Source organism: Trachemys scripta, chromosome 4 (genome assembly GCF_013100865.1).
Source record: "Trachemys scripta elegans isolate TJP31775 chromosome 4, CAS_Tse_1.0, whole genome shotgun sequence".
NCBI lineage: Eukaryota > Metazoa > Chordata > Testudines > Emydidae > Trachemys > Trachemys scripta.
The window spans coordinates 82037497-82062509 of NC_048301.1; the positions used below are offsets into that span (position 1 = coordinate 82037497).

A 25013-nucleotide genomic window follows, 5' to 3' on the forward strand; every position below is an offset into this window, starting at 1 on the left:
AAATAAATGTTTCCCTTACTGTCTAGCTGATTTATTTTCCACTGAAGTAGCACCAATCCTTATTTATTCGCTTCGCTCTTGTCAGCTGCAGAGGAAGGAATCCCAGCGTGTTCTGAATTATAACAGCAGTATTGTAGAAAATAAATAGGTTTGTGACATCTACAAGTAGGAAGGATGGGGCACTGGATTGGGACTTGAGACCATGGTTCAGTTACTGACTCAGCCGATGACTTCTTGTGTGACCTTAGGCAAGTCACTTAGGCCTAGATTCTCAGGCCTAGATTAGGTGCTGAAATACCTTTGAGAATCTGAGCCCTAGTATCTCTCTTCTTAAGTTTCCCATCTGTGAAATAGGAATAGTACTTCCCTACCTCAAAAGAGTGTTGTGAGTATAAAATCCACAAATCATTGAGGCACTTGGAGGACAACCTATACATTGTTAGACAGATCAGGGGGTACAGATTGAGGATAAGCAGCAGTGTCTTTTAGGGAGTTGCAGACCATCATTTTTTGTGAAGCGTTCTGCTGCCTGCTAACATAGCCCCCCTCCTGATCCCAAAAATAATAGAGCCTTATCCTTCCTCTTCAAGGCTTGGTGACCCACAAATGGTCCCCAAAGTGGCCAGATCCAACTTAAAGGAGTCAAGTTACAGTAGCCAAAGGGGAAGCAGTACTAGAGTTGCTCTCTGCAGCAGAGAGGGAGATGCCATTTTGTGTCTCATAACTAGCAGGGTTGGTCTCCCAACTCCACAAAGAAGAGACGGAGCCCTAAGGCTCCACTGATCCTGGGAGGGCTGGCTGCCAGCTGAGCCCAGTAGGCCTTCCCTGCACTTGGAGACAGGAGTCAGCTGGGACTTGAGGCCATCTGCAATTTACCTCTATCCTTTCCAGGAATAACATGTTTTATATCCTATAGTCTGTTTGGTCCTAGATTCCCTGTAACTATAAATTGTAATGCCAAATGTGTGTTAGTTTTGCACTGGGCTGGAGGCCAGGTGAAGGCACCAAGTGCAAAGAACCCAGGCCTATTGAGAGAGGAGGGAAGAATTAAGGGGCTTCACCCCTTGAGGATCAGGGCGCCCTAGGAGTGGGATAAACACTAATGAGAAAGAGGAAGACTACTGATTATTCCATGTTCTGAGATGTGCCCATAATCTGTTTTATAAGGGGTAATTTCTTCTGTTGATCTGCATGTATTCCACACTGAGTGGAAAATAAGATGGCTTTCTGTCTCACCTTCATCTGTTTGATAACAGCCACTTGATGTATCTTTGTATTTTTCATTTTCTCACCTCCCTCCCCATTTCAATTGTCAATTTATTGCATAATTATGTTTAAAAAATCCTAACCTCTTTCTTACCCCTTCCTGCTCTGTCCTTCTCACCCAACCTATCCTGCTTCTGTCCCCTCCCACTGGAGTCCCTTGGCTCCTCCCCTCTTTCTTGCTCCTGCAAAACCACTTCCCCTATTCCTCCCCCTCTGCATTCCAGTCAGGCAGCTTCCTCCTTCTCATCACTGCCTGCGTGCCAACATGGGGAGCATTAAGACTGCAGAACAGTTTTCCTGCTCCCATTTTCCATATCCGGCACTACAATAGGCCCCAAGCAATTGGCGCAATTGCAGGGAAATTCCTGCTCAGCCCCTGGACTGGAGCATGGCAGTGCACACGAAATATGGGAGACTGTAATTGCCAAGCCCTAACAAGTCTCTTCTGAGCATCTGCAAACTACAGTTGTTGGAGAACTTGGCCAAATTTGTGTGGACTTTCAGAGAGATAGCAAAAGGTGCATCGCTGACACCAGGGTGTACCCCTGCCAAACTTCAAGTTCCTTCTGCAAAGCATGGAGGCCCTGGAGCTTCCTAATTATATAGTTGAATATTTTTTTAATATGGGCAAAACAATGCATTTTCCCCATATCCTTGTTCTTGAAAATAAGTGAACCATAGTAGCTGAAACTTCCTTTAAAAAAATTAAATAGAATTTTAGAACGAGCCAGATAGCTAGCATAGGAAAGTTCATCCCAAATGGTTAAAGCTGGCGGTTATACACAGGTAGCCTTAACTATTGGCAGCACTCCCAGCTCTGCCTATAATGAATACCCTACAGGCATCTAGGCCCAGCATAAGCCTAGATAGGAAACTGCTGTCACTAATTCTGTCAATTTGATCTTGAATATTTCTGATTCAATGGTGAGACCATTTTAAGAAGACGTAGCTCTTTCCAGAAAAACAAAATATTTCTGAAGTGCTGAGATCATATTCTGTTGTTCCTGATGATCATGCTAAACCATGCTATTCAACCATAATTTCCTAGTCAAAACTCTTAACCTTCATAAAATCAAAATATAAGTTTAGGGCCAAATTCTGACTCTCACAAATAATTCCATTTGAAATCTGCTTATACTACTTGTCTGTGTAGTATAAGCAGATTTAGAACTCTGAATATTAACACACTAAACCCAGAAAATTTAAGGTCTCTCTTCTATGTCAAAATATTAGAACCCAGATCTATGAGCATGGTGACTTGAACAGCCGTGCAGTTTGTGGCAATGTCTTTGGGAGGGAAATAAACAGAAATGTGATACCTTCAAATTTACCCTTAAAGTGTGCTAGAAGAATAGATAATTTTATTTGACCACTGACTATTTAAGATGAATAACAAAGTAGTATGTGGAAGAGGAGATGAATTATTTTTCTCATGGTGTCTCTCTCTAACATTGCCCTTTTGTACATAATATTTTTGTTTTGTTTTGTAGTCCATGTACGATAGACAGGGTATTGCTGTGATGCCACCTACTGTACCTGGGACTCCTCAAGGTCTTTTTCTAGGTATACCTCGGGGTACAATGAGAAGACAAAAATCTATAGGTAAAATTTTTCTCATGTAAATTCTACACATTCATTTTGGCACCTTTTATTAACTTCTGTTCATGCTTAAAACATTTTGACTCCATTTTTCCTCAACTTAATTCAGTCATTAGTTAATTCTGATCCAAAGCTGAAGAAACAAATCAGTTTGCATGAAAACTAGTACAACTTCCATGTTTTGCTTTGATTGCTTTAGGCAAGAGTTATGGGGTTGTAACGGCTATGGAAAGTTGCCAGAATTTTGGAAGGCCAGAATTTTGGAAGTGCAAAGAAAAAGAATTGAGGAAGAACTATTGTGATAAATCAGCTATAGCTAAGAGTCATTCAGACGTGTGTATTGACATGAAAATACCATCATCTGCTATGCAAGGTGTGATATGCACCCTACTGGTCATAAATGTATAAAATAAGCTCACTTTTTAAATTCAAAGTGATCATTTTTCTTCACGGGGGGGGGGCTTAGTTTTTGGTGCATTTTCTGTTAAAATTGATCTACTTTACTCAAGGTATTTCTGAACTAATGAGCAGCATTGTGCTTGTGTAAAGCTGTTCAGCAAAATACCCACGATATTTTCAAATGTTGTCTTATGGCATAACCACCTTTTATACAAAATGCCATCCTCTTTGAGCAAAATCAGAAATTTTTTATTACATAGAGCAGTGGTTCTGAACCTGTGGGTTGCCTGTGTCCCAATCAGCACACAGCTGTGGCCCATATGACACCCTCAGGGCCATTCAGGTAGTGTATATACAGTGTGGATGTGGCCCATATAACAGACAGCTGCATATGCAGCCCACAATAGTAAATAGGTTGAGAACCACTAATACAGAGGGTAACATTCTCTAAAACATCTAAGGGACTTAGGAGGTTCCTAAGTGCCTAAAACACTTTTGAAAAGGGAACTTAGACTTCTACGTCACTTAATTGTATTTGAAAAATGTTATCCAAAATTAAAATGTCACTTTTTATGTAATATTGATGGTTCTATATATTCCTTTTACTAAAACAGTACAGGCAAAATTCCCAGAAATGCTTTAATATTGTACTTGCTGTGTAAGCATAGCATTACTTTGTGTGTTTCTGGATTGCTATAGCCAGACACACAGTTTCTCTGTATAAGAATTCCTTCCCTTCTTGATATATTTCAGAGAAAATTCCCTTCTATGCAATTACCTCACACTCATACAGAATCTTTAATGTTGCTCTGAGTAGTTTTTGTCTTTTTTCATACTTTCAGTTTCTTTTGAAGAGAAATACATTGGCCCTGAAAGTACATAAAACAAAAGCATTTGCCTACAATCAGTAATCAGTTCAGTTTTGTTACTGTTTCACTCCTCTCTAATACTAGCATGTGGCTTTATGGAAAATCAACATTAGAAAACTTTTAATGAGCAGGAATGAACAAGCCAGCCACGTTTTATTATTTCAAATATGCTTCATGCCATGTCTACACTGCCCTCAGGAGCAAGCCTCCCTACTCAGGTCAACAAACTTGGTCTAGCAGGGCTCACCCTAGCACTCTAAAAATAGCTGTGTAAACAGTGCTTTGAAGTTGTTGCTCTGACTCCGAAGCTTAGGGAGGGTGGCAGGGTGGGCTTCAGAGCCTGAGCTCCAGCCCAACCCACAATTTCAAAATTCTGTCTACACTGCTATTTTTAGTGCAGTAGCATGAGCTCTCCTAGCCCAGATCTGTTGACCTGGGCTGGGAGGCTCACTCCTGCAGGATGTGTAGACATTCCCTTAGGGTCATATCTTTAGTGGAAATAATATAACATTGGATTTAAGTACATTGCAAATTTTTAAAGTTTTTCCTTTGTTCATTTTCTTTTTTTTAGGAATAACAGAGGAAGAACGTCAATTTTTGGCTCCTCCTATGTTGAAATTTACCAGAAGTCTATCCATGCCAGACACTTCTGAAGATATCCCCCCTCCACCACAGTCTCTACCCCCTTCACCACCACCACCTTCTCCCTCCCTTTATAACTCTCCCAAATCTCCAACATCAAGAAGCTATGGAACAATTAAACCTGCATTTAATCAGAATTCAGGTTCAAAGGTTTCTTCAGGTAGATCTGAACATATGGGAACAATAATGAGGGACAAAGGGATGTATTACAGAAGAGAATTGGACCGTTATTCTCTAGATTCTGAGGACTTGTATAGTAGGAATGTCGCGTTGCAGGCAAACTTCAGAAACAAGAGGGGTCAGATGCCGGAAAACCCATATTCTGAAGTTGGGAAGATAGCAAGCAAAGCAGTTTACGTGCCAGCCAAACCAGCAAGGCGGAAGGGAATGCTAGTGAAACAGTCTAATGTCGAGGATAGTCCAGAAAAGACCTGTTCTATTCCAATTCCAACAATTATTGTGAAAGAACCATCTACCAGCAGTAGTGGGAAAAGCAGCCAAGGAAGCAGTATGGAGATTGACCCTCAGTCTTCAGAGCAGCCTGGACAGCTCAGACCTGATGATAATTTAAACGTCAGTAGTCCATTTGCAGCGGCCATTGCTGGAGCAGTGAGGGACAGGGAAAAGAGATTAGAAGCTAGGCGTAATTCTCCAGCTTTCCTTTCTACAGACTTGGGAGATGAGGATGTTGGCCTGATGCCCCCAATACCACGTATGAGGCAATCTAAATTTACCGATGAGGACGTATTTAGTAATGAAGATAGTTTTAGGCAACTTATGTCACCATCTCCAATTCCCGCACCTAGAGAATCTGAAAATCTTTTTAATAGTAGTGAACCTAGCAATGAAAGTGATGCAAGGACATTAAACTCCTCATCCATAAAAAAAGTTACTGAAAACAATATGGTTGCAACTCAGACCGTTAATGTGTCCAGTTCGGATAATTATGTTCACCCACTCACAGGAAAGCTATTAGATCCAAACTCACCTCTAGCACTCGCGCTCTCTGCGAGAGATAGAGCCATGAAAGAACAAACGCAACAAACTCCAGGCAAAGGAGAAACCGGTAAAGCAGACCTTAATAAACCACTTTATATTGATACAAAGTTGAGATCTAATAATGAAACAACATTTCCTGTGACTGCTGCTGCTACCAGGCAAAATACACGTGGCCCACTGAGAAGGCAGGAGACTGAAAACAAATATGAAACAGATATGGGGAAAGAGAAGAAGCCTGAAGAAAAGAAAAACATGCTGATAAATATTGTGGATACTTCACAGCAGAAATCAGCTGGTTTACTAATGGTTCATACTGTGGATGCAGCAAAGTCTGATGACACCCTTGAAGATGATGAGAAGAGAGTTGAAATGGAAATGAACCCAGATAATTCTCCATCAGAGATGCCAGAAGATAGTGAAGAAGCAGAAAGTGGGTTGAATGTATCTGCTACACCTGAGCCACCTGCATCTCCCTGCAAAACTATTGTAGCAGCTAGCTCTGTTGATGACCCTGTCATTTTGCCATTTCGCATCCCTCCACCTCCTTTAGCATCTATTGATATTGATGAAGAATTTATTTTTACTGAGCCATTACCTCCTCCCTTAGAATTTGCTAACAGTTTTGATATCCCCGATGACCGTTCAGCTCCAGGTTCTGCTCTAACGGACTTACTTAAGCAAAGAAAAAATGGAACACCTACATCTGTTTCATTTAACCCCAATCAATCAACAAATTCTTTAGACAGTAAAAAACAAGTGGGTCTTTCAAACTGTTTGCCTGCCTCATTTCTGCCACCCCCTGAAAGTTTCGATCATGTCACCGACTCTGGTATTGAGGAGGTAGACAGTCGATCTAGTAGTGACCATCACTTAGAGACAACCAGCACTATCTCAACAGTGTCCAGCATCTCTACCTTATCCTCTGAAGGTGGTGAGAACTTGGATACTTGTACAGTCTATGCAGATGGGCAAACATTTCTGGTGGACAAACCCCCAGTACCTCCTAAGCCAAAAATGAAGCCCATAATCAACAAAAGCAATGCACTTTACAAAGATGCTCTAATTGAAGAAACTGTAGATAGCTTTGTTATCCCTCCACCTGCTCCACCCCCACCTCCTATCATTGCACAGCCCAGTACGGCTAAAGTTTTACAGCAAAGGACCTCCAAGCTATGGGGTGATGTAACTGAGGTAAAAAGCCCAATTCTCTCAGGCCCAAAGGCTAACGTTATTAGTGAATTGAACTCAATACTACAACAAATGAACAGAGAGAAATCTTCAAAGCCAGGGGAAGGGTTGGAGTCGCCTACTGGAACAAAAACTGCAAGTCTCAGTACAAGGTAAATGAAACTAAAAGAATTAAAACAAGATCTGTACTTCTTTCAAGATGTAGTTACTCTGTTTCTTAAACAAGAGCATGCTTTTGAGAATTTACATAAGCAGGCTCCACCATAACAATTTTGATAACATTAAAGATCAGCCTAGGGTATAAATACACTATATAATTGACAATTTTCCCCCCGCTTATTCTGCTAGTTTCCAGTATAAAATAATGTACATTTTCATTGGAAAAATGAGCCCACTTTCTGAGGCCACCACATTGGCCAATAAGTCTACCCCTAGCTACCAGCTACAGTTAGCTCCATTGTAATTCCCTTTGCTAGAATGCAACCCCTTTAACACACACATTTTAGATCTCTGTGGAAGTTCCTTTCGAGGACAGTTCAGTAAACAGCAAAAGCAAGAAGCAGAAACCAGCGGGAAGTTTATAATTATTTGTTTCCATTTTAAGTTCTGTTTTTGTGGACACTAGATTGAAGGGCTTGTGTACATGGAGCAGCAATGTGCACTAATGTGTTGCACATTAATTGGTTCATAGATTCCGCAGATGCACATTAAAAGTTCCCTAATGCCCTTTAATGTAGTGCTGCTCAAAACAGTACTATGTTAAAGTTCAGTAGGGAATTTTTAGTGTGAACCAGCACGGTCTACATACTTGAATTAATGTGCAACACATTAATGCTGTTTAGAAATCACACCCAGTAGTGCTCGCATTACCCCAATGTGTAGACAAGCACCAAGAAGCAGGGCCGGCTCCAGGGTTTTGGCCGCCCCAAGCAGCCAAACAAAAAAACAAACAAACAAAAAAAGCCACGATCGCGATCTGCGGTGGCAATTCGGCGGGAGGTCCTTTGCTCCGAGCAGGAGTAAGGGACCGTCCGCTGAATTGCCGCCGAACAGCTGGACGTGCCGCCCCTCTCCGAAGTAGCCGCCCCAAGCACCTGCTTAGTAAGCTGGTGCCTGAAGCCGGCCCTGCCAAGAAGACCCGATCTGCCTTCTTAGCTGTGGCAGAATTCATATTGACTTGAAACCGAGTTTTGCCTGAGAGAGGAGAGCAGGAAAATGCCCAAAATGAATACTGTAGTAATGTATGATGCCTACTATATGGAGACTGTAGTCAAAATATTGGATATATTGTATTGTTTACTTTTTAAAAGAAAACTCCCCATAAAATATATGGCCAATTGTAAACAGAGCAAACCTAAAATTCTTTGGAGAAGCTGATCTGAAGTGAGGATGGTTGCCTACAACTGGACAAGAGTTCTCTCAATTGCTATCACTTTGAGACACAGAGTATCCATTATTTTGATGTGAATTATTTAGGTTTATGTTTAAGAACTGGTGTGGTTTTTCTTTTACAACACTATTTATACAACAGAGTTCTTGCAGTTTTACTCAACAATTATAATTGTATTGAAATTTTATTCAGTTCCATAACTGATGGTGGTGGATAAAATATCACTTTTCACTTAAGTCTTACTTCACACTCTCAGCATAGCATTATTCGATTTAGTTAGATAACTTATTTAATCAGTAATATTAAATGTAATCCTTATAGTATGACAAGACATGAACCACAAAGCAATTTCATGAAGCTTTTTGTTGAAATCACATTATGTTACCACTAAGCTGTTGATTTAAATAATAATATCTGTATGCAATATCTTTAAATCACCTGGTATTTTACAGTTTTCAGTTTTTTTATTTATATTTCAATTGCACATATTTGTTTACTGAACAATCTGTGAAAGAAAATTTCAGGGGGCTAGAAAAGTTTCTAGATCAGCACTCCTTTTGCAGCCTGGCTTTGTTTACAATTGGCCATATATTTTTTATGGAATTGATTTCCAAAGAATACCTACACAAGTCCTATGAGGAGATCCCATACGATATCTTGTATCCTTGTACATTCAAATGTATATTGTATTACACTGAACACAAAAATTGTCATTAAAAATGAGCTGGAAGAACAAGGGTACAATAACTCTTGATCACAGGCATGTGCAGAGGCCTGCAGGTAAATGGGAAAGTGTTTATATTTTGCTAAAGTAACTATAGGTAAGCCACACATATCTGAAAAGTGGATATATTCCTCTAAATCCTAGATTTGGGTTAAAAATTGTTTATCTTTAACTCCAGTTTTCTGAATGTTACCATTGTCCTACAAGAGATGTGAATAATTGGGCTTAATTATTGAATAATAATTCAATAATAATTATTGAATAATTCTAATAATTATAAGAAAATATGATATCCTCTTTGTGGTATGGAGAGCTTTGGCATTGTACAGAGTTTGAGTGGCTGCTGACCTGCAAGTCCATCTTTGTCTGCAATGTTATTAATTGCTTGATCTGACCTGCCAGGTGGAAATCCATTTTTGTTTGGAGCGTCTGTGCAAAACTGTAATGCTACCATATATTAAAGTTACTATCCAAATTATTCCCCCCACGAATTACTGTGCTGGGCAGGCAGTAGCCCCAAAAGAAGAAATACAGCATGGCTCCCACTCTTGGGATACATCAGGGAGATGTTTGGCATTCTAGAAAGAGTGGCTATTTTAATACCAAATGATCTCTCATTTAGGAAGCAGTATTAGCTCAAGCCTCAGAGGATGGTAGTTATAGTTTGTTCTTTCCCACTGGATATAAGCTGTTGAACTGGTGGCCATGAAGGAAGGTATGAAGAATCATACAGCATTCCTAGAATGAAGATATGGGTAAAAAATTCCAGGAGCGTGGAATTCCTTTCAGTTGTGCTTGACACAAACAGAGAACATAAGTTGAGTTGTCTGCTGCACTTGAGAGGCCTTAATACAAAAAAGACAAATTCAATGAAATTTATACAAATTGACCAACATATTTTGGTTGCTTAAGGTAGATGGTCTTTTACCAAAGGTGGAGCAGAAACTGAACTTAGTATAATTGAGGATGTCTTTGGTAATCCTGTAAAACAGGAAGTTGCCTAATCATAAATGACAAGGTCAGACTGTATAGTCTCTTTCTGTTGCCTTCATGACTGCAGGGTTGTTGTTTTTTTAAATGTGTGCAGTTCTTGCTTTTCTTTGTCTAAAGTCACATTAAACAGCTAGTGTACCTGGCTTTATATGCCTAATCTTATTTAATTATTTTATATTTAGGAGTTCTTTTCCAGGTGAGTAATGCTGGAAGATCTAGATGGTATAGCAGACAGCAAAATTACGCATGTGTTTACAATGTGATATGACAGTAAAAAAAAAATGGCCTATAAAGTGTTGGTCTGCATATAAAGATGCATCACCTCACCAACAGGGATTTTACTCTTTCTCTAATTCTAGTAGAATGCCTCTTGAATATTGGGGGAGAGGAAAGGTTTTATTTGTTTAATTCAATATCAGAAAGGGGTAGACTGGGGGGGGCAAACTTTTTGGCCCGAGGGCCATATCTGGGTATGGAAATTGTATGGCGGGCCATGAATGCTCATGAAATTGGGGGTTGGGGTATGGGAGGGGTGCGGGCTCTGGGGTGGGGCCAGAAATGAGGAGTTCAGGGTGTGGGAGGGGACTCCGGGCTGGGACCGAGGGGTTTGGAGGGCAGGAGGGGGATCAAGGCTGGGGCAGGGAGTTGGGGCGTGGGAGGGAGTTAAGGGTACAGGCTCCGGGTAGCACTTACCTCAGGCAGCTCCCAGAAGCAGCAGCATGTCCTGCCTCCAGCTCCTATGCGGAGGCACGGCCAGGTGGCTCTGCATGCTGCCCCATCTGCAGGTGCCACCCCTGCAGCTCCCATTGGCCATGGTTCCCAGCAAATGGGAGCTGTGGGGGCTATGCTTGTGGTGGGTGCAGCGTGCGGAGCCCCCTGGTTGCCCCTACATGTAGGAGCCATACCGCTGCTTCCGGGAGCTGTGCGGACGACGGCACACGCGGAGCGGGGCAAACCCCCAACCCTGCTCCCCTGCTGGAGTGCCAGAGCAGGGGAAGCCCTGGACCTCGCTCCCTGGCAGGAACTTGAGGGCTGGATTAAAATGTCTGGAGTGCCAGATGTGGCCCCCGGACTGTAGTTTGCCCACCCCTGGTGTAGAGACACATAAAAATGAGCAGGAAAAGGGAGCTGAGGCACTGGATGATTGATGTATGAGAAAAGACTTAAAAGAGCGAAATAATTATTTCTTGGCTAAACAACGATTGAGGAAATGGGGGAGAGAGATGGTCTACAACTATTTAAAGTATGCAAAAACCAGTGGTGAAAGGAATTCTTTAGTGTGTTATAAGGGGGAAGTAGGAGAGTAACTGAAGCAATAAGATGAAATTGAGTCTGAATATCAGGAAAGCTTTCTGCTGCTTAATATGCACAAGACTCTGCATTTCAGGCCTGCTCCCAACGAAGTCTGAGAGCCTTGCCAATGATAGCAGTGGGATTGGACCATTTAGGTCTTTTTTCTGCTTAACCTCCTCTGTGCTCTGCCTAGGGGCAAGAATGGATGACAAATTCCTGGATGGGGTGGAGGGGAGGAGGAGAGGGCATGAGATGCTAATGGCAAACTCATGAGAGTGGACAGAGTGCCTAGTTCTCCATCCTGGCATTAACTTGAAATTGGGCCTAGCATGTGTTAATGTCTAGAACTGTCCACTTTAAATTTGTAGTTCTTCTCCAGAAACTGCCTGGGTAAAAGTATCACTGCCTTACTCAGCAGATCTGTTTCACCCTGTGTGTATTAGTCAAACATGCTGACTTCAATGACAGAAATAAATTTTTTCACTGCTTTTAGTCCTGTCCCAACTACGACTGAATAAGTTCGATTGTATAGTCCATTTGTGCATGATAAACAGAATTATTTGCTAAGTTCCAACATACTTTGGACTATCCTCCTGCCAAATTTTCAAGCCCTCGAGGTATTAGAATTCTTTTTAATATACAAAAGCATTGAGCAAGCTAAATATAGGGGTTGCTGCCTTTCGCTCTAGTATTAGAAAGAGAACTAAGAAATTTACCTCAGAAATGCAGAAATCATATTGAATTAAAGGAGTAGCTCAATTAGCTCTGCCAAAAGGAAACTGATAAACATTTTAGTAGGCCGGGTAGACACCCTATCCAAAGAGAAGCAGTGGTACACCTACAAGCATTGTTCACAAGTTAGCTTGGGTTATGTTCACAACACTCAGCACTAGATGCCTGATGAAATTAAAACATGCATTGTTCATGTGAAATGTACAAATTTACAGTGTATGTAGCATTCCTAAACATTACTAAAAATGATCTCTGCACAGCTAGCAACAGATGCTTTAACTGTAAGGCTTACTTCCAATTACATGATGCTTTGTAGCTGTGAGAACTGTAGCTCAGTCATGGTGATTGTATCATTTCATGGTGCTGATTAAAATTTTAAGGTATCATAGATGCATTAAATTATAGATAATTTATGAGCATTAGTCAAAGAGAATAATGAAATATGACCTCTGTGTGTTTTCTGGTAAATGAGGACTACAGAGATGTTTTTGTACAGTAATGAGCAGAATTTCACACTCAATTATTAAGCAAGTAGAAGGAGCCAAGACATTTCTTTCTTCATACCTTGCTATAGTAATAATTCTTGTGTGTAGTTGTGATGGCCCTGGGACACTGAACGTATGATAATATTTAGAATCATTTGGCTAGAAAGTCTACTTGTGTCTCAACTAAATTACCGAATTTGTGGGCAGGACAGGAGGAAAGAGAGGAGGAGAAATCCAAAGGATGCACTTGCTTAGATTATACTGTTAAAAGAAGAAATGATAACTAACTAGAGAGGGGATTTGATCTGTGTTTGAATCTGGCCTGCAGCCATCTAGTTCAGGCAGTTTTGGAGACTAGTCCTAATTGCAAAATGTTATATAGTGTGTCTAATATATCTTCCTTCATTACCTAAGTTCTTACACCCCAAGTCTGGATATCTGATTCTCACTGCCTCCCTTTTCATCCTTCCCCTCTCCCCCAAAAAAGGTTAGGCTTGGTCATTCATGCGGGTTCTATTTGAGCCCAATTTAAAAAAAGAGGTTTTAATAGTAGCTGGATATATTCAGTACCAGGAATTTTGATTTAGGTTCGTCTATTAAAAAAAAAATACTTAGCGGTTATTTGGAAAATAAATCTTCATTGTAGCACTGAAGGAGTTATATTTTTCCCATAATGCTGGGAGCTAATATTAGCAGTTCTATAAATTCATTTTAAAACCTACAAGCTTTTATATGGATCTGATAAAGCAAAATAGGAGAATAAATCAGGGGTTTTTAACCACTTTAACAGATTACTGTGTACTCTATGAACCAAGTAGTTGCTTAGCAACATAATGATCAGTGCAACCTGGAGGATCCAGTGAATAATGTCACTGTGATTAACACCAAATAAACCAAGCGGCTCTGAAGGGGAAGAAAAAAGCAGCAGAATAGCCCAAGGTGAAAATGGCATCATTCACCATGAGTTTCCTTAATTGCTCCAGTCTGATTCAACATGCTAATAAGGAATAAATAGTAATGACAGTTATTGTAGTTTACTATCACCACTGTTACCAAATCACACTGCTTTAGACAGAAATGGTTATAATTTATTCAGGATGTAATTCTTACATGGTTCTGTTTCATGAAATGTTTCGATGTTTATGATGATAGCAGTGGGCCTGATTCTGTGTGGTGGTGCTAAGCACCTTCAACTCGCATTGAAAACAATGGGAGTCAAACATGCTGAGGCAGCTTGCAGGATTGAGCCCTGAAGGGAGAAAAAAACAGTAGTGTGTTGGTATGATTTTTTTTAATGAACTTGCTATTATAAATGTTTCCTTACCAGTCTCAATTTTTTATAATATTTACCTGGAGAAGTGACATAATTTTATCGCAGCCAGGTAAGGCAGAGTGAAATTCAGTAGTGAGTTATGCATAGTAAATATCAGGGCATTTGGTTATAGGGTGACTGCAGCTTTAACTCAACACCATCATCTGTTGGTGACTATTTTAAACAATCAAACGACCAGTGAATTTTTTCAGTTGCTATTGTGTCCCTTAGTTTCAGTTCATCTCATTAATTGTTTGTCAGCCAGTCTCACAGGATCTCTTGCTTTGTATGTTATTTTGCAGTGTTTTAGTCATTCCATTTTGTCATTTTTATTTGCTCCCATGACTGCTGTTAACAGAAGAGGGTCATGCTGAAGTGCCATGAAGTAAGTGATGACAAAAAGCATAGAGTATTCTATGTTGTGCCTTCTCTTTCCTTTAATTTTCACTCATTGGTATCACATTTTTAGTGTTAACTTTGTTCCTAACTGCAGTTGGGATTAGTTTATCCTAATCCAGAAATGGTAGCCATTCTAAAACCACTGATTTACAGAACTAGATCTGATTTCAAACTGAGATTAAAGCCACCTTTTGCATGGAGAAAGATTTCAGCAACGATTCTTAATGGGTTCTTAAATCCATATTTAGGTGCCTAAATAAGTGGCCTGATTTTCAAATATGTGGCGTGCTCAGAGCTTTGCAGGTGTTTGTGGGATTTTTACATGTTATTTACGTACTATTATTCTATTAGATAAAGCTCTCTTTTCCCCCCTCACTAGTGGGTGACTTCTTTGTTTGCAAAATGAGTTAACCACCAATGTTGCTGCAACATTTTAATTCACAAAATTTGTCAGATCATATACAGTTTCTCCAAAAGTAATCCTTCACCTCTGGGGAGAGCACAGGACAGTCCAACAGCAAAACTCACTCACTACGTTGATCCCAGATAATGATTCAACAAGCTTTTTCACACGCAGACACATAGCCTTATAGTATCCTCTTGCTCTGCTTTACCATTTTCACATTAGTCTGCTTCATTATTGGACCAACTGATTAAAACCCAGTGATAAATGAGTTATTTGGCCACAGATCAGTTTTGTTCATACTTTGACAAAATGAAGTTGCATCTGATTTTGTTTAAGGCAAAGACAAATCACAACCACATAAAAGATTATCAATTTCTATTTTATGGTTATGCATGAGGTACAGGCAGGCTCCCCAAACTCCACTACATCCTCTGCGCTTGTAGCTGTGATTCCTTCCCCTTCGTACTTCTAGTCTGCTCCCAATTTTCCATCTTCTGTTAGTCATGTGAAAACTGCCCGCTCCTGATGAAGCAGTCCCTCTTCCCTCTATCTGAGGGTCCTGTGGCACCTTTAAGACTAACAGAAGAGAGTTAGTCTTAAAGGTACCACAGGACCCTCTGTTGCTTTTTACAGATTCAGACTAACACGGCTACCCCTCTGATACTTCCCTCTATCTGAATCCCTTTCCCTCGCCACAGAGAGCATTCTTCCACTGCAGAGACTTCCTGAGCTTTCTCCATTACCACTGAAACTTTTACTCCGAGAAACCCATGAACCTCTAATGATCGCTGCTTGCTCCCACTGAAACCATATCCCCTGAACAGAGACATCCCTTCACAGACCATTTCCCAATCCTTCCCAGCTAGCACTGAACTAACTACTCAGCAAAATGTTCTGTGTCCTACCAACCCACACACTGTCCTTTATCTTCACCAGCCTCCCAGACCAGGATTCCTGATCCTGCCTCACTTCCTTCCTCCCATAAACCACTCCACAATGGGAATCAAGGGCCTCTTCTGATCTCTCTAGCTAACAGATTCTGGCAACTAGCTTTTCAGTTTCTCTATTGGACTGAACTGAAGTAAAATACAAACATTTGTGATTAAAGAAAATTTTTGTTTCCACAAGTTAGGGCTTGAATAACCTTATTTTGTACTGTATTGCTATTTATATATTATGGGCTCTTTCTTTTGCTAAGACTTGTTTTTCTAAAAGAAGGTGGAAGAGCTTTGTCATAGACAGCAGGCCTTTAGGCAAGTCACAATATAAAAATAGCTCTGATGAGAGCATAATGCATGGTTTTGTTGTGTTCCCCTCCTCCTCCCCGTTCCCGCAAGGGAGCCATCTAGAATATACTGCAGCATGCTGTCTGCCACTGAATCTGTGTTAAAATTAAAAATATAACAGTGTATTTAAATCATGAAAATATGATTCAGAATTAGCTAGTAAAATTTCTTGTTTGCAAGCCACATGGACTGCTTTTGCACTTGGGAAATACACCATTGTGACACAATACTTATATATTATGATGTAATATGAGCCAGCATAATATGCATTGCAACCAGTGCAATCACAAACAAGTGAATGTCTACACCAAAATATTATCATTTGCTATTCTTAATAGGGACAGATTAATTTAAAATAATCCTCATGTTCTTCACCTTTTCAAGTATGCAAGTAAGGGAAGGGAGAGAGTTCAGTCTGTAATTTATAAAGAAATTTGGTTTTAGGCAGGAGAACATTAGTATCCCTACTATAATATGATCAAACACACACCTTTATATTGACCAACTAGAACGTACATGAATCCATTGGCTACCGTTTTGCTGACCTTCCTATCTTAACGATGAGCCACACAACAGTAGAGTCTTTCATAGATAACTTTTTAAAAAACAGAAATGAAAGGAAAGAAAAATGAATTTAGAGAGTCTAGAATAAAATAACAAGGAGTCTGGTGGCACCTTAAAAACTAACATTTATTTGGGCATAAGCTTTTGTGGGTAAAAACCTCACTTCTTCAGATGCATGTGGGCCTAAAGAAGTGAGGTTTTTACCCACAAAAGCTTATGCCCAAATAAATCTGTTAGCCTTTAAGGTGCCACCAGACTCCTTATTGTTTTTGTAGATACAGACTAACACGGCTACCCCCGATACCAGCATAAAATGGTTGCCATAGAAAAGGAATAACAAAATATAGGCAGAATGGCAGTTACCCACACTTTTTTTCTTACACAAATATACGATGGTCTCCTGTTATGACACTGAGTATGCTGAAGAAGCTATATAGATTTCTGTATAGCACATGTTGTAATGCAAGGATTGGCATGGCATGCAAGGACAGTCAAAGAAGGGTCATGTGATTTAAGGCACAGGACTAGGAATGAGGAAAGGAGGAGAGGTCTGTTTCTGGCTGTGCCACAGACCTGTTATGTGACCTTGGTTGAGTCACACAACTTCTGTGTCTATTGTCCCATCTGTACAATGATGTTAACAGCTACCACCGAGGAGGCTTGCGATTGTAAAGTTAAATTCATTAATGTTAGTGCAGTGTTCTGGGTTTCTTGGAATGAAGGTGCTGTAAAAGTGTAAATGTTATAATTACAGTATGTTTGAGATAGAGCTGCTAATGTCTTTCATTAATGAACTAAAATAGATTTGTCCCCTCTATCAGACAGTGGGATAGAAATAGTGTAAATATTTATAAGAGCATATTGTTAACTTTTTGTTAAAGGCATAATGCGGTTTCCATGTAAAAGATACAGTAATAATGATTTTCTGAACAAATATATACTTGGAGTCCATTACAGCAGTAATTTATGAGCAGCGACAGTACGTTTTAAAGTGGAAGATGGAGATGGAACTCAGTGTTATATCACTGCTATGCAACAGGAAAATATCAGTGCCTAGCACAATGGGGACCCATCCTTACTTGGTCCCTTGGCACTACTGTGATGAACATGGATTAATAATCAAAACATGATTTTTTTTTATAATAGTATAGGAAAGTTAAATCAAAGACACACAGTAGGTGGAGGCGCAAGGAGAAGTTTTCACATGCTAGTGGATTAGGCCTATTATATAAATCATGGCCATAGAATGCAGTCCTTCTTTTTCAAAGCAAAACTGCCATTGTCTTCAAATGGTGTCTAGCCTTATTGAGGAATTTGGAAGTGGCCACTTAGTTCTAAGTTAAAATTAGTAAAGTTATTTACTTCTCTTGGTTCATTGATTTCTTTCTTACTATATACATCTTACAATCTGCTAGTGCTGTTGGCTTGGGCCCAATCCTGCAAGATACTGAGAGCCATTAGGTTCCAAGCAGCTCACAAGGAGGTACTGAAAACCTTGCAGATTTTTACCTTTCTTGATCAAATTACAATACTGTGCAATAAGAGCTAAATTCTGAAACTATTGCTCCTACTATACTTTTGGAGTAACTAAAGGACTGACCCTGCAAGCCTTAAAAGATTTTGCCTGTTCCCTTTGAACCTGTGAAATGGTTTGTGTGAAATCAGTAGTACTGCTTGTGTGCAAACAAATTATTCAAAAAAAAAAGTAGGGCTTTGCACGATCAGGCCCTGAGTAATCAGAATGTAAGTCCTGCTAAGAATTGATATGTTGTGTTACTCTGAGCTTTTCAGATAAATCTGATTTATCTGACCTTTAGCTGTCATCACAGTGAATATAATTGAAATAGTGTATACTGCTAGTACTGGTGTTTAATATTTGAACATCTATATGAACTGTTGGCTTAAAACTAATATGCCTGTAGAATACCAGTTGATGAAACAAAGTCCAATTAAATTTAACCATATTCATGGTAGCCAGATTGTATAAATTGGGAACTGCATCACTTAACACATCTCATTTAAACCATTTTCCAGGGCACAAATAGACACCCCCGCATTGTTCACAAAAAAAAATAGGCAGACTATATTTTTATTAGACACTTGCTGTTCAAGTGACTGATCTGTCAAAACTCTGAGCACCCTCAATTCTCCTTATAGTCAAAGGGAGCTGAAGGCACCCAGCATCTTACAAAATTTGACCCAAGTAGCTAGAGCTGTGCCAAATAAATTAAAACTGAAAACCTATTTTATTTGCCATTTTAACAAAAAGGAAAATAGATTAATAGATTTTAAGGCCTGAGATGTCCATCTTGATCATCTAATTATAACTGGAAAGTTTTTCATCATGAGGAACAGGTAATCATTTGCCATGGTGGAAAAAAATCTGATTAGGGAAACTGAAAGTGGCAACATCGTGGGAGGAAAGAACTGACTGTTAAAACGTAAATGTGGTTTGCTGTTGGTTGGTTGGTACTCTCGTCACACTTTTGGGTTGCCTATTTGTTGACAAAAAAAATATTGGAAGCGAATTTTCCAAAAAAACAGTGACTGGATGGCCCAAGGGATTTGTAAAGGGATATGGAGCTTTTTACCGGTAGCTAGCTAGTTCAAATCCTGCCCAGGACAGTAGTTTTCATAAAAGTAAACAAAAGTCATAATCTCCACGAAAAGATTGGTGATGCCAATCCCCTTCCTAATGTATCCATATCCATAGAAACTATTGGCACCTTCACTAGGCAATGTCAGCAAAGGCTTTAGTGGGCACTTAAAGACTAAACTAAACGTTCTTTCCAAGAGGTGGCCTCTGCAGGGATCATTTGAAGAGATTCAGGAAGCTTTTTATATAGATGAATAGGAATCAAAATAGGCACTAAAATTAACTCATCATTTGAGTTTTTTAAGTTCAAAGTCATATTTTTAAGTTCAAAGTCAAAGTAAATAACATGCTTCAAGTAAGTTTTAAATTCATGTTTAAACTCTGCATTTTTTAGCTACACTATTTCACTGTGTGAGATTTAAATCCTGACTTAGAGAGGAGACCAAACCAAAACCAACCACTCCTAGTATTTGGGGTGTGTTCATATTCAGATCTGAACTTCATGGCCTAGTTACATATCTAGAACTCCTACCCGAAGAGTCCTTGTGTTTGTAACATTTTCTCATTTAATTTTGAATTAATTTATAGAGTCCATGGAAAGGGAAGAAAATGTAAATTTATCATGTTCTCTGGCTTTTTTTAAACTTCTCATAGGCAAGATTTTCATTTATAATGACATTATGGCTTACCATTGATCATAGAGAGTTGGGTTTGTTTTGTGGGAAAGAACTGTGGTAACTTCTTGGTGCCTGTGCCTTAACCTGACCTTGTTACAAAAAGTACATTCATGTGTGAGATCTATCCAAAAAAAAAAAAAATTTTGTTACTCCAAAGCCACTTTTTTCTCTTGTTGGTAAGGAAAATCCTTCATTCAGTTGCTGATGTTTCTGGATGTTTTCTGTTTGTAATTTCAGGAGCACAGAAGTCATGAGTTCTGTCTCAGGTACACGAAGTACAACCATCACTTTTACAGTCCGGCCTGGAACCAGCCAGCCCATCACATTGCAGAGCAGGTCCCCAGACTATGACAGTAGGACATCAGGAGTGAGACACGCTCCAAGCCCTGTGGTTTCACCGACAGAGATTAGCAAAGACATCATGCCTGCTCCTCTGACTGCTGCTGCTTCAGCTTCATCTCCTTCTCCAACTCTGTCTGATGTATTTAGCCTACCCAGCCAGCCTCCTTCTGGGGACTTATTTGGCTTGAACACAGGACGCAGCAGGTCTCCTTCTCCCTCAATATTGCAACAGCCGATCTCAAATAAGCCTTTTACAACTAAGCCTGTCCACCTGTGGACTAAACCAGATGTGGCAGATTGGTTGGAAAGTCTAAACTTAGGTGAACATAAAGAGACCTTTATGGACAATGAAATAGATGGCACCCATTTACCAAACCTTCAGAAGGAAGACTTGATAGACCTTGGAGTGACTAGAGTTGGGCACAGAATGAATATAGAAAGAGCTTTGAAACAGCTACTGGACAGATAAAAATGGCTACTCTTGCCTCTCAAACTTCTGTTATAAATAGAGATGGGCTGGTACTGAAATACGCAAAATGTCTTGGCTGTCTGTAAGTGCCAGCAAAAGAAGAAAAGGTTTAATTTAGCTGCTGGTACCCAGTAATGCAGACTGTATGTTTAGTGCCCAAGCTTAAATCCAAGTAAATGAAATTAATGAGGCTATTTTATTTCAAATGTGGGGGTGGGGAGGTGTGGGGTGGAGATAGAGAAGAAAGATAATTGTTAACTTTGAAATATTACCTATCCATTTACGATGCCCTTCAGCTGGACCCAGAATGTGTAAGTTTTCTTTTGGTTTAAAACCACAAGCATTTCATTTTTGAGCAGAAATCACCTTATTTTATATACACCTCTCCCCTGCCATCCAGGGTAGTCCATTCTTGAAACTCTTCTCATGGAATCTCAACATTTTTTCCCTTTTTGGCTTTTTTAGATAGATCCTCACGTGCTTTACCTTTTTTTAACCAGCTTTTAATTAATAAATAGCAGATGCATTACTTCACCCCCTCTTTCACAATGTCATTTTGATCCAGTGTAGAGCTTTGTTTTGTTGGTAGTGAAGCTGATAGTGCTGTTGGAGACTCTTGTTCAAAGGTAACTGTTCTGCTTTACTTAGGTATTTCTTTATTTCTGCATTTATATTTAGCACAATTCCAAGGTAGCAGAACAGGTTTTAAACATGCTGTACTGACCTGATAAGTAGAATGTGGAAACTATGTATAGACTGGAAGAGAATTCGCACAGAGATCCAACGAAATGAGGCTAGTTTGAACCAGACATCCCCATTTTGCAACCAGATAAACTGCTAATGAAGCCCAACATATACTATATGAGCAGATTAAAATGTGGTTGTAAAGTGTGTTGGCTATAATGTGTCCATGTGCATCTTTTAGACTTTTATAGTCAGATTTTTCAAACATGCTGAGCCCCCACAGATCCTGCTTAATTCATTGAGTTGCAAGTACTCAACAACTCTGAAAAACTGGGATATAAGACAGGATATTGCTTCCATGGAAGTTAGTGGGAATGTTGGCACAGACAACTGGGAGCAAGATTGGGGCCTGTTAGTAGAAATAAAAATGTTTCTGCACGTGATCACTACAGTTTAAAAAATATTTAAAAGGTAAATGTTAATGAGGGGAGATGTGGTGTCCTAGAATGCAAGTGTTCCAAAGGGCCAGGAAAACAGAGAGGTCCAGATTTATGGACTTGCTTCATCCTTTCCTGGCTACCCTGGGTTGGGCTATTGGTGGAGAAATCATAGTCAATGCCTAAGCAGGAGCAGAAAGCTTCCCATCACTCTCTAGTGACTTCTTTACTGTGTTCCGAAATTATTAGTAGCAGGGTCCAGAGAGCGATCCATCAAGCCCTGATCAGCATTACAGACAATTGGCCCACATTGGGGTTGATTTTTGACTGGTTCTGTGCTCTCTGTGTACTCTGAGCATACACAGTTTTGGCAGATTTGACTTTTTTTTTTTTAAAGTTAACAATTTTCTCTCCGTGTCTGACCCCTTTTATAATTAACACCTCTATTAATTTCTGTAGGGGTTTTGTGGGTCTTGCTTTCTGAACATTCAACCTGTTCAAGGCAGGCACATCATGTATGGACAGCCAGACTCTCAACCTACCATACTATCAGGTTCTCCCACCTTTTGGAAGGTTCCTGATTTTTTTTTTTCCTTGCTATGATCCAGCCTATCTCTAATTATAATTTTTTTTATTTTATTTTATTTAATTTTTTTGCTCACAATCAAGTGTCTAATTAGGTCTGCAACAGCCCTAGAACAAGTACATAAAGTTTAGCAATTTAAATACCTTTCTTTACTGCAAGTTTAAATAGTTGTACAGATAGTTTATAAGCACAATATTTTAAGAAAATAAGTGGCTGGTCTACTGGGCAGCCTTTGTGCCACTTCAGTGCTAGAATGTTAAAAAATAAAAAAATAAAAAATTAAAAAAAAATTAAAAAAACACTTTTGTGGTTTAATACTATTTCTGTGGAATAATAAGTCTTGACCTTTTTAAATCAACCTCATTTGGATGCATCTGAACCAGCAGAGCTGTGTTATATTTTCTATTTTTCCTAGAACTTCTTCAAAGGAGGATGAATACTTCTTCAAAAGTGATTACACAATTAACAATGCATTAGCAAAGCAACTATTCAACCTCCTGCCCACTTTATGGAACAAATCTTTTGACTTAACATCTGTTACTACACTCTTTGCAGGTCTATATTTGTATTTGAAAGTTCCAAGTAACCTTGTAATAAAAATCAAATATTGAGGCATTTTACTTTCAAGAGTACTGAGTTTTTCCATAGTTATATGGCTATTGTTGTAGAGAATGACATTTTCATTCAGATATTCAATAATGGCACCTTAAGGCCATCAAATACTTTAAAAAGTGTAAAAATGGTAATTCAGCCATCATTGTCTTCCATTTGGTGATATTACAGAATTCAGTAAATAAACCACTAATGCCATGCTCCTTTTTGTTTCTTTGACTACAGTTGGTATTACCTCTATAATATGTGCCAGAAAATACATTAGATAATACGGTAGTAAAAGAAAATGTAGATGATGACTTTTAAGCTGCTTTTTAATCACAACCTTATTGTTGAATTTAGGTTTAATGAGTGCTGACATACACAAGTAAATTACAGCTGATGGTATCCCTTTCTTAAACAAGTGTTGTTTCTTGCTTATGTATCTTTTCAGGCACTTAAAGAATAGGTACAGTATAATTAGTAGAACAGAGATTAAAAACACTAAAGAGCTAATGAAATAGTTTATTTTTACATTGTGTCTTATGATCTAAAGGGTAACAGGGCCTGAAAGGACCTACTTTTACCAATAAAATACACCTCTGCCAAGATGAATTGGTCTCTAGCTCTGTTTGATGACTTTGCTACAGAAAGCAATAGTAACAGATAAAACTCCTAGTATTTTCATCACTTTTGGAAATGTTGGGGTGAGGGAATGGCCCTATTATTTCACGCTACTATGATAGTGGAGAAGAAAATGTTAGAGATCTATGAAACATGTAATGATATTCCAGGTTTTAGGATCAACTTTTGTTTATATACTGTAATTTAAATAAATTGCATTTACATGCCTAGTTTCTGTAATATTTGTGTATACAATACCAAAATCACACAAGATGTAAATTGTGTATAACTGCAGACTCCTTTCCCTGAGTGTCTGGGAACATTTTAAGTTTAATTCATATATTATAAAATGACTAGATGTGACTGTTGATTTACAGAATTTACATATCACAAAAGCTAATTATTTGTGGCACTTAAGTTAATAAAAATAGTGATTTTCTGAGTTCTTAAGCATTACCCAGTTGATCTGGCAATGATTGTGTGTAAGCCACAAATATTGATAATTTTTCCATTACATTTTTTCTTTTCTTTTCTAGATATTAATGTTTCTCAATATAGTTTGTGTAACAATTTGTGTTCACGTTATCTATGTTGCTGTAATTTTTGTGCTTTAATTCCTCTTATTTCAAATTGATTAAAAATCAAGCTCCTGTAACTTGCACTTTCCCTGATCCTTAATACTCTTGTATGGCAACCAAAATTCCTGTAAGAAATAAATATAATATTGCACTAAGGTTGTGGTTCTGATTGCAAACAGTAAAAGCTGTCTGAATTTTTGTTAAAAAGTTGCCAAAATTACAATCTAATGTAACGTTATTGAAACAGCATAAAATGCTTTAACTGCATATAGCTAGAGAGAAAATAGGTTTATCAAATGTTAGAAAAAAAAAGTTTGCTTTGGTTTCTCTTTCTTAGTTAAAGCTTTTTTAATGCTGAAACCAAATATGTTTTGAATTTCAGATTCACATATCAGATTTGAAAAGTAAAGAATTTTGTTAAGTGATGGAATTTTTTTTTTTTTTTTTTGGCTTGGAAATGATTTCAGCTGATCATTTTTCTGGACTTGAGGTCGATCTTTATTTTGGTGTTATCAAATAAGTGTAATTGATCATGCAAGACATTTGAATTGTTGGCCTGCTTAGCAATCTGGTGAAATTCTAACAGGGTTCTTGTAGGAGAGAGATGCATTACAAAGAGCGAAGAAAAAGCAGCAGCAGTCCTTATCTAGAGTTCAGACCTCTTGTGATAAAGACACTGCCGCCATACTTCATTAGTACTTTGGATAAGTTGGGCTCCACATTCTTCTTCTATCTTTAATTGTTAACTTGAAGAATTTTTTTTAGATATTGAAATAAATATTTTAACTGCAGTCATTCTGTTTCATATCTAATGTTTACTTTTTTTCCTGGAATGATGATCTATTTCTTCTACTTTTTTTGTATTTATTTTCTGTTTTTCCTA

General features: G+C 38.8%; 1 protein-coding gene across 4 annotated transcripts in view; it reads left to right on the forward strand.

Moving 5' to 3' along the window:
* The window catches only part of SHANK2 (SH3 and multiple ankyrin repeat domains 2), a 621242-nt gene extending 596956 nt beyond the window's left edge, over positions 1–24286 (forward strand). For all 4 annotated transcript variants that reach the window (XM_034769724.1, XM_034769725.1, XM_034769726.1 and 1 more), the window contains 3 exons: positions 2757–2868; positions 4705–7114; positions 20057–24286. In XM_034769724.1, coding sequence (XP_034625615.1) covers positions 2757–2868; positions 4705–7114; positions 20057–20630 — 3096 coding nt within the window. In that variant the 3' untranslated portion in view covers positions 20631–24286. The remainder of the gene's footprint in view (positions 1–2756; positions 2869–4704; positions 7115–20056) is intronic.
* The last annotated feature ends 727 nt before the right edge of the window (positions 24287–25013 follow it).